This window comes from Accipiter gentilis, chromosome 4 (assembly GCF_929443795.1).
Source record: "Accipiter gentilis chromosome 4, bAccGen1.1, whole genome shotgun sequence".
Classification (NCBI taxonomy): Eukaryota; Metazoa; Chordata; class Aves; order Accipitriformes; family Accipitridae; genus Astur; species Astur gentilis.
In genome coordinates this window covers 30,694,965-30,705,021 of record NC_064883.1, presented here as the reverse complement: position 1 = coordinate 30,705,021, position 10,057 = coordinate 30,694,965, and the positions used below count along the sequence as shown (strand labels likewise).

At 47.9% G+C, this 10,057-nt stretch overlaps 1 protein-coding gene across 1 annotated transcript; it reads right to left on the bottom strand.

The window, feature by feature from the left end:
• Positions 1 to 233: 233 nt before the first annotated feature.
• Positions 234 to 2,273, bottom strand: LOC126037954 (lysozyme C, milk isozyme-like). Its single transcript, XM_049798927.1, has 5 exons — positions 2,223 to 2,273; positions 1,680 to 1,842; positions 1,401 to 1,596; positions 1,228 to 1,286; positions 234 to 316 (listed from the first exon to the last, which is right to left on the bottom strand). Exons 1-5 carry the CDS (start codon positions 2,271 to 2,273, stop codon positions 234 to 236), a joined length of 552 nt encoding a protein of 183 aa, XP_049654884.1.
• Positions 2,274 to 10,057: the final 7,784 nt, after the last annotated feature.

Sequence of the window (10,057 nt, the reverse complement as noted above, 5' to 3'; positions counted from 1 at the left end):
GAAACATTTTTTTCTTTGCTCCTTCCTCCCTAGTCTCTCCTGTGAGATGTTTTGCAGAGACTGAAGCGGTATAAGTTTGTCTCTCCATTCCGACGCATCTGCAAAGCCTTGAAGTTGTGGTTCCTCCTCTTTGGTGTGGCCGTGCTGCCGTTGTGTGACAGTCGGGCGAAGGGCAGCCATGCCCCTTCAGAAACACACACGAGCCCTGCCAAAGAAACCGTCCTCGAAGCTCCTTACCAGGCATTCATTCCTTGTGGGTTTCTCACAATTCTTTTGGCACAGATGATGTCACCCGTTATGTTACTCAATAACAGATCTGCAGGGAGAGAAGCACAGCCCCGTGAGCTCACTCAAGGGCAGGACACCAGCCCAGAGCAGATTTCCCTGCCGGGTGCAGTGAAGGCCAGGCATTCGAGCAGTCCTGGGCATCGGTGGGGGCCTGGACGCTGCTCATTCTCCCCACTGCTGGGCTGCCATCAGCCTCACGTGCTTGAATGCTGCCAGGCAGGCACCCTCATCTGCTTCTGCATGGCCAGCAACAACCAAAAATGTATGTTTTCCCCTGCAAATGCTGCTGTGCCTGCCTCTGTAATCACATGTGAGAGAGAGATGGAAGGAGGGGGGGAAATGGGAGGCAGACCCATCTATGCTTATGATATTTCAATCTCTTCCTGCTTCCTCTGCTGGGGAAAAAAGCTATTACGGAGTTTTTCTGCCTATCTGGAAAAGGAGATTTTGGTCTGAACAGGAAGGGAAGTTTCACCTCCAGCCTCCCAGACCTTGGGTTTTCTCATATAGCAGGATGTCTGCTGGTCAGACACAGCAAAACCCTTCCCGTGTCTGCCTGGGAGCTGCCCACTGGTGGCAGACCCCAAGCCAAGACCTGGATCTGCCTGGCAGTAACACAGCCTTGGGAGATCACTTTCCCAACTGCTCACTCCACAACCGGGGGGATGCATTTACCTCATGCAGCCCCACATCACAATCCACCGAAATCAGGGCTGCCTATCTTCCACCTACTGTCAAAACACCCAGAGAGTCCTGAGGTCCCTAGTATCCCAGGAGAGGAAAGGATGGATATGGGGCAAGGGAAGGGAGCTGGCCCAGAGGTGCAAGGTGAAACACTGGAGAAGGATTGCGGCCAGCGATGCTATGGTGTCTGGGAGAAATGCCTCTGGCAATGGCCATGGCCTTTCCCTCCCCAGCCTCAGGAATCAACAGGGCTACCCACACTCTGCACAGACCGAAAGAGGAGCTGGACCCAGCCATTCATCACCCTGAACTTCCTGCGGCCACAGGCATCGGGTTGCCCAGGTTGGGCCCCTCATGTCTCCATGTCTCCATTTTGGCCAAGGGGTGAAGTTGGGCAGAGAAGGAGGGCTCAGGCTGCTGCCTCCCACTTCTGGGGCTGGCTCTGGGGGAGCAGTGCTGTGGTATCCCTGCAAGCCATCCTGCAGTGGTTATCTGAGGGGCTGCGGTCATCGGTGCACCACAGCTGGCTGCTGATCCGGAAGATGCTGTAGTCAGCGCCGCCATCTGCTTCAATGCTTTGGGCTGCCGTGTTGAAGGTGCTCTCGTTAAAGGCCACGCAAAGCCCTGGGCAGGGGCAGAAGGCGTTCAGGCTGTGCCGCAGCAGCTGGGAAGGAAAGGCAGTGGGCAGACAGGGGACTGAAACTCACGGCTGGCAAGGCTGTAGCCCCCGTAGCCATCCGGCCCCTCTTCCTGGAGCACGTGAGCCGGCTCGCACAGGCTGAACGCCTTGGCTTTGGTGATGGTGGTCAGCAAGGCCAGCAGCCGCAGCAGGGGAGAACCCATTCCTGCAGGGCTGCTGGTTCTCGTGTACTGGGATCCCCAGGGCAAAAGGTAAAAACAAGGCATAAGCAGGCAGTAAAGCACAGTCAGATATGCAAGGCCAGCTCCCCAGCAGGTAGTGACACGGCTGGCTCTGGTGACCCCAGGCTGCTCCTGCCTGCCGTTGGGGTGTGCACACCCATGTGTGCAAGCATGCACGTACATGGTGGCTGTGCCGGACAGCCCAGGCCACAAACAGGTTTTATCGGTCCAGACGTGGAAAACACAGAGCTTCAGGCACTGCCATTTTGCAGTTTTCTTATATTAGTGGTTAAAGGTCAGGTGTCCCGTGGGAACTGGAAAGCTGACAAGCGGGACCCACTAGGAGGAGCATTACATGCTTTAGCTGCTCAGACATCTCAGCCTCTTACCCTGGTGCTGGTCAGCCTCTGAGCAGAAGCCGTGATGTGCAGTGACCTCATTGTTGTTGGGAAGCCATACCCAAACTCACTAACACTTAGCCCCAGTTTGCACATCAGCCTTTTACACAATTACCAGCACGCACAGTGAGTGACATCCTTCAAGTCCAGGGATTTTATCCGAGGAAAGGCTTCAAATCTGCACTTTAACAAACAGAATTAAAATCCTTTCCTTGGGATTATTTCTCTCTCATCCCTCCTTTCTTCCTTTCCTCCTCCCTGTGCACCCTCTTCTACCAAACCTGCCTGGCTGTTTGCTTTCTGGCTGTGCAATGCAGTGCAGTCCCACAGCCCCAGCAGGCTAAGCCCAGGTGCCTGTGCAGACAGAGCCGTTTGCAGAGATTTGCCATCCTGCACCCTGCAGAGCGGTTTGCAGGAAGGGGCAGAGGCGAGTGGTACCTCCAGTGCTGCCTCTGGTGATCGTCCTCTGTGGGCAAGGGCAGTAGGGGCTGCTTAATAAAAGCCCCATATATACATAGAGAAAAAATTGGTACCTCCAGCAGCGGGGCTCAGTGCCAGGCCTGGAGTCGGCATCCCAGACGGATGTCCCCTGGCAACTGCTTGCCCTTCCAGAACCCTCCCTGCCCCATCATCTGGGGATGAAGCCGCACGAGCCCTACCTCATGCCGCAGGAACAGGGATCCAGCACAGCCAGGGAGCATTGTAGCTGTGGCTGTGCTTTTCACAGACAGCCCTTTGGGGTTCGTTCTCTGTTTCACCTGAAAGCTAATCCTGCAAGTGAGTCTTCCGGCAGGGGTATATTTTATATTTTAAGCTCATATTGCGGGACATGTGCACACACAGAGAAATATCACCTTCTCACCAAGAATAATAGCAGGATCGTTTCCAATGCCCCCAGCCAGGCAGAGGTGGGATCCCATGAACAAAATTCAAGTAAATTTGTGTCCAAAATGTTTTTAATTTCTACAGAGAGTTTCCCATGAATAAACGGCAGACCAAGATTTATCACACAGATCAATTGATGAGCATAGGCAAGTGACGAGTCACACACTTGTGCCGGTTTTGATGCTGTAAAGACAATTAGCGAGAGGGTCTTCCAGTCAAGGCAGTAAAAAGAAACATGAACATACCCTTTTTCCTCAGATTTATGGTGAGGACATGAAGAGGTTTTCTCCCTGCCCCAGCGTGGTCAGTGCTTGCTCCTGGCTTGTTGGCATCTCCAGCTGAGTCAACGAAAGCCACTTCTGCCCCACGGGCTGGTGCCACCGCAGGGCTGAACCAGGGCCTGGCCACACAGCAAGCTGGAGCGGTTTACTCACTGTTGTCCTACAATTCTGGTATCTCTTTTTTTTCAGCCATGAACACTAATAAACCCAATAATTACAAAATGACTTAGAAGAGAAGCAACAGAAGGAATCTCCCCCTTATGGGAGCATTTGCTTTAATTTAAACTATCTAAAGATAATAAATAACAGGGCTCCATAATAACATAATTTGCTCATCTTCTTGGTTTCAAAGTATTTTTTAACAAGCAAAATGAGGTTTCAAACATGTCTGTGATACCTCCTCTGGATTAAATATTAATCGTGATGCCAAAGTAATAAATACAGAAATCCTGCCTGGATGTTCTGACATGCAAGTCCCTAATTGTGTGGGAAGCTGCTCAGATGGGTTTCAGTTTCAGCAGGAGATAAAATGCCACAGAGCCAGTACAGTATCTGTGTTGCTACAAGATTTACAGCTCGATTCCCTGCCTGGAAACAAAGGAACAAATAGCTGCATGTCACGCACTGAACTGAAACATTATGGATTATATTATTACTCGAGTTTCTACAGGACTTCTCAGTGGGGGAAAAAAAATTCTATTAACTCTCTTTTACGACTACCAGCAGGGCAACGTGAAGAGAATAATCTCCTCCATTTATAAGGTCTGGGGGCCTTAAAACCTGAATAGAAGCCCAGGAGCTTTGTCACAAGGTCTGGCTGTTTCCTTTCCTTCATAAAATTCCTATCTCCATTAATCTGTGTTTATTTTCCTTCTGCTTTTTAATTTGCTTAATGGACTTCAGCCGAAGTGTCTCCTAGAAGTCAGAGGAAAGTAAACTCTGATAAATCCTTTGGGACTTAATAGTCACAGTTAAGCACTTCTTTGGATTATTTTGTCTGACTTTCATCTTCACTGCTGCAGAAATGTCGGCTGCCTAGTACCGCAGCCCTAACCCCATGAGCTTGGGAATGAACTGACAAAAGATATCCCTCTTTCTTTCTTCTTCTACAGGCATGGAAATACAACAAGACTAGATTTAAACTCATAAAAGGCAACCGGGATGTCCTCCATGTGTTTGCACCATGCAGAAAGCACGCTGGAGGCTCAGTGCTCCTCAAACGGCCGGTCTCTGCCAGTGTCCCCCATCCCCAGGCTTTGGTTTCCAGGGAAAGGAGGAGGAAGCCCCAGCTGGGCCCGAGCTGCTGTGCGTTGTACTGGAGCCAGGCTGAGTGCTGGGGAGCACAGGCCAGTCCGGGCACCTCCAGCCCCAGCTTCCTGAAGCCAGGTGCCATCGCGGCACAGGAGGTACCAGCTGCTCCTCCGTCACGCAGCCTGGCACCCTCTGACCTCAGCTCCCAGCACAGAAGGGGTAAGGAGGGTGCTTCGGATCCCAAGCCTCACGGGGAATCTGCCCTCTGGCAGCCTGTAATGGGCGTCAGAGCCCTCCTGCAGGAGAGGACACCTGTGACATTTCCTTGTTCCCAGTCCTACTGGCATCATCTGCTCAATAATGTTTCATGTTATTAATCTATTATTATTTTCTTTTCAATGGGTAAGCTTTGAATGACAGCCAACATCAGTAATCTCTAAATACCTTTTTGTTAGGAGTCCAAATCCTTTGTGTTCTAACTCATATATTACTTTCTATGCAGCAGATTTATTTTTGTACAGAATTTATTCCTGCAGGATCCGCTTACTCAGAAATTGCATTGTATAATTAGGTCCCAACTGCCTATTTCTAATCCTGAACAAAGGTTCACTTTATTGTTCATTTCAGCAATTCACATTTTCATTTTACTTCTTTCATGTATGATAGACATAATTAATTAGGTTCCATTCCACCAGCCTTTCTATTTCCTTTGTCTAATGATCAGGCTTTCAAAAAAACCCTCCACAGTTTTACATGCTGCTGGAGCAATTTACACATATCCATCTGTAGTGAAACTAAGGCGTGAAGCAAAGGCAAGCACTAAGCTGAGCTCCTCTGACTCACAAACCCTAGCACAGACAAATGATGGGCCCATTGACTTGTAATGGAAATTTTACATTACATTTTACATTTTACTAATATGTATAGACTTAGGGCAGTTTGCTCCTAAAGAAAATTTCCAGCCTCCTGATTTTGTTTGACCCACTTGGTAACGCTGCCACCTGTGAATGCATAGGCTTCTCTCTCAGAAGCAGTGAGTCGGTGGCCACAGAGAAGGTAACTCTGGCCATTTTTATGAAAACTCACCGTCATGTACCAGAAGAAAAGCTGGGCCATTGGGCAGGCCCCATATCATGGTAATATCCAGCCCTGACTACTTTGCCTTAGATCTGTTTTTCTTTCCTTGGTATGAAAGGGCTCAACCCCCCACATGCTAACCATAAATCTCAGCAATACCTTCATTACAACATCTCTGAATGTGCTTTCTTCTGGTACCAGGCGGTCAGCCACAGCACAGCTTCAACTTGCTGTTTTGTAGCATCTTCTGACATAGTAGTAATGAGAGATTAGGAGCTGGAAGTTAATACGGTGAGGGCATGTAATTATACAACTCTAGAGTCTGAAGGCCTTATTTAAAAGAGCGATCCAGCACTTAAGGATACCAGCAAATGTACTGTAGTAACATCACAAGGAAATGGGCTCTTTGGAACGGTTGAAGGCTTTGTCGAACTGCAGTGGCTACCATCATTGCTACGAAGAGCAGATAAACCTCGGCGTGCTTGAAACCAGGCAGCTCAGGGCGTAGGAGAAGCATGGCTGAGAGAGTACAAAACTCTGCCGGATGAAGAACCCACCCAAGAAGCTGGGTAAATACTCCGGTGGTTTGCTCTGCGGAGGTTGCTGCCGCCGCCGAGCTTGCTGCTGGCGTCCCGGCTGGCCGCGGGCCAGCGCAGGGGTGTCTGCACCGCTCTGCAGGCACAGCAGGGATTAGAGGGTCCGAGCAGTCAGTTGCACAAGCTGATTTGTCTCTGGGGATGGGCTGGAGACAAATGGTCAGGAGTCCTATTTTGGAGCTTCCAGTGGTGGAGCAGAGGTGGAGGCTGAGATCCCATATCTGCTCCTGTGAAACTCACATTAAGCAAGGAAAAGCTTGGCCCAGGATGACGAAGCACAGACCGGACCCTACTCAGAGGAGCCACTTTCCATGGGTGGACAGGAGCCCTTGTGGCTTATTAGTCTGGCTCACTGATCCATGCTCTGATGTCTGGGATCCTGCTAATGAAATTATCACATCTAGTAAGAGTCAAAGCTGCTTTGTGGGAACCATGAGTTTCCTGTCTTCTTTGCATTTGTGAAGAAAGACTTTGTCGTGTTCCCAGGGTAGAAGTCACAATTTGCATTAGGAAAATATAAACAAAATGAAAAGATCGGCCCCGTGATAGAGCCAGCACAACAACAGATTCAGGAAAGTACTAACTAAATGCTGCACAGCGGGCAGATTTTGATTTATATTTGTAACCCTTTTTGGTTTCAAAATACAGTATTCTTCCACTTTCATCTCCAAAACCCAGCCAATACAGAACAGAAACATAGCTTTTGGCGGTCTTCATTTTTCAGCTAAACTGGCTTGTGTTGTCTCAGCGCTTGAAGCAGAGCAGTAGCAAATTACATTACTGTTTCTCAGTTTGTGACACACTTGACCATGTTTTTTCAATAAAAATGACACCACTTAACTTTGCTGGGTCAGTAATGAAGCAGCAAGAAAGATTTTGTTTGGCAAGAAAAACTAGCTAAGAATCCAGAGCCTCTTACAGCTAAAGCAAAATAAAGGATTTAGGTTAATTAGACTATTTATGAACTCTAAGCTCTTCCCTTAATTTATGTATTACGATGAAATGTATCTCTGTGGCCACTTTGAGCAGTCTTCCACACGCTATGGGAATATTTTTTCCACTCTGCACAGCAGTGGTGGCACGCAGACACTGCGGAGCAGAGCTTGTCCCTGGGGTACCGATGGGAGCCTTTGTGTCTGTCTAACCAAGGAAGAGGTATGTCCCTTTGACATGAACTAGCACCACAATCCAGCGCAAAGAGTTCCCATCAGAGATGGCCGGCCGGCTGGAAGGGGGCAGGGATAGGCTGTCCTTTGCTTCTAGGGCCTTGTCAGCTTGGTGGAAACATCTCAGCTACGCAATTTTTCTGAGGACGCAGATTTCAGTGCACCTCCATCACCATCCTGTTGCCAGCTGAGGGATGGGTCAGCTGAACTGGTCCTGAGGACACTGGCTATGTTCTCTGAGGAAAACCTGGAAGGTAACAGGCACTCTATGACTTTTGGGAGGAGAAAGCTCATTTCCAGGTGTGTCAGACATCAAGACCCAAAGCTCCTTTCACATAAGCCTGCTTTCCTCTCACCTTTCCGTTATTTCGGTCTCATGACATCAGCATCTCTAAATGTGGCAGCATGCTTGAAAACACACGGTAGTGAGTCTCGCGTGCATTAAAGCTGGCTAGGTAGCATCACAGCACACCTGACAGGAACGGCAGCCTAAAAATAGGTATTGTGTCGTGACATTTCCAGTGGGTCTTTGAAGTCAGCCAGACTAACGCCTGCATCTGATGAGACCTCCTGAAGCAGCGGCTCTGGCTCTGAAGTAGCTGCTAACTCAGCCCGAGGCGCAGGAGGGCTGGGGGGGGGGCCGTGCTCACAGGAGAGCAGCCTGCCCAGGGCACAGGTTTTGTCCCCAGGTGTCCCCATGAGAGCGTGGTGTCCCCACACAGCAGTCCCGCGCAGCCTGCGCCAAGGTGTGGATGCCACTCGCCCTTCTCCAGGGGAGATGCAGACCTCCGTCGGGCGGACGTGCACCAGAGGGAGATGAGTTTGCGTTTTGGGAAGTGCTCTTCCATGTGGCCTGGGAGCAGTGCACGGCGCCCAGGGGCGGGGGGAGCAGGGGCTGGCATCAGCTGCTGCTCCCTTGCATTTTAGCCAGGGACTCCTGCTTGGCTCCATTCTGCACCGGGCCAGCACCAGACCGTTGATGCATTTGCAAGGCACCAGCACGTAGGCAGTGAATCCCTCGCAAAAGGCATAATTGAACCCCTTGGCTAAAGTGACTTTTTTTCTGGCCGACAACAACTCTCCGTCCATACACTATAAATATTTGGGGGATGGCATTGGCTTCAACAGCTTATAATGTCAATGGCACTGAACCTTGTTGCTGGGAAATGATCTATGTTGACAACCATACTCTGGCTTTGCCTTGAATTTTATTTTCTGTAAATGCCTTGGCATTTCTTTTGCTGTGTCAGGCTTTTTTCCAGTCGCAACGGTCTGTTTCATCCATGTCCTTATCTCTTAAGAACAACGCTTTGGTTGTGGAAGGATCATTGGTGCTTGTCTGAACTCTCTTGATTTTGATGTAAGGGGGAAAGAAGGCATTTTATTTTATATGTGAAGGGGGTTTTCTCAAGTTCACACAAAGCTGGTTTTACTGGTAAACACGTATTACATCATTATTATTATTATTATTAATTATTATTATTATTTTCTAACTGCCTTCAATGGAAGTTATGCAGCTAAAACGCCTAATGTAACAAGCTGGGATTATTTGCACGTATATACACACACACATATGCAGGCATGTATGCACTTACACACACACATAATCTTTCTTTATTTTCAAATCAAACCGTTTCCTAATACTGAAAATGCAGAGAAAAAAGAGTTATAGCATGAATTCTTTTGAATTAATGACATCTTCACATTCTCTGTTGATTAATGGATCGTGTTTTTCTTGAACAAAATCACAGATCCAGTTTTGTAGTTTCTTTAACAGCCTTCATGCCTGTCTATGAAATACACTGAATGTGCTTTACTGTGACCATTCCTGATGCCTAAATTTCACACTCAAAATAATACTGGAAATGTTATTAGCTTAGAAGGGTATTTGAATTTATTTGTGGTTTGGCAACAGACAAAATAATGTTTGATGTAATTTTTGTTCCTATTTGTAAGGGAATTTAGTAATTTTGGAGACTGAATGTTTATCTATGTTTATCCATGAATACCACATGAGTTAAGTGCATCAAATCTGTTAGTACCACACGAGAGCTGGCAGAATGCTTTCGTACATTTTTTTTCCCCAATATAAAGATGAATATAAATATTTCTGGAGTTTGTCCAATTCTGATTATTGAAAATAGCCCAGAAAGCTAATTTGCAAATAAGGAAACAGATTTCCAATTTGTTGCTTGGGTTTGGTTTTTTGTGGGTTTTTTTTTTTTTTTCATTTTCTTTTTCACCTCTGTTTTCTGAAATATAATATAGACAAAGAAAGGCACTAAAACAAGCCATGGTTTTGGGTCAGCCACAGCCGCAGCATCCCACCCTCAGTTTGCACCAGCTCCAAATTTGGCCCCTTGGCACTAACCAAGAAAGCCTTTGCATATACGTTCCTATCAACATCTGTAAACATTAAAAGCTTTCTAGGCTACTGAGGGGTTAAAGTTGTTCTAGTAAGTGTCCTTAATAAGGAATTCAGACGGTTTCTGTTTGGTTTTAATTATGACAGCCTTTCATATAGGTTGGAGGGGCTCCTGGCTCTGTCCTGTTGAGACATTAAAGGTCCT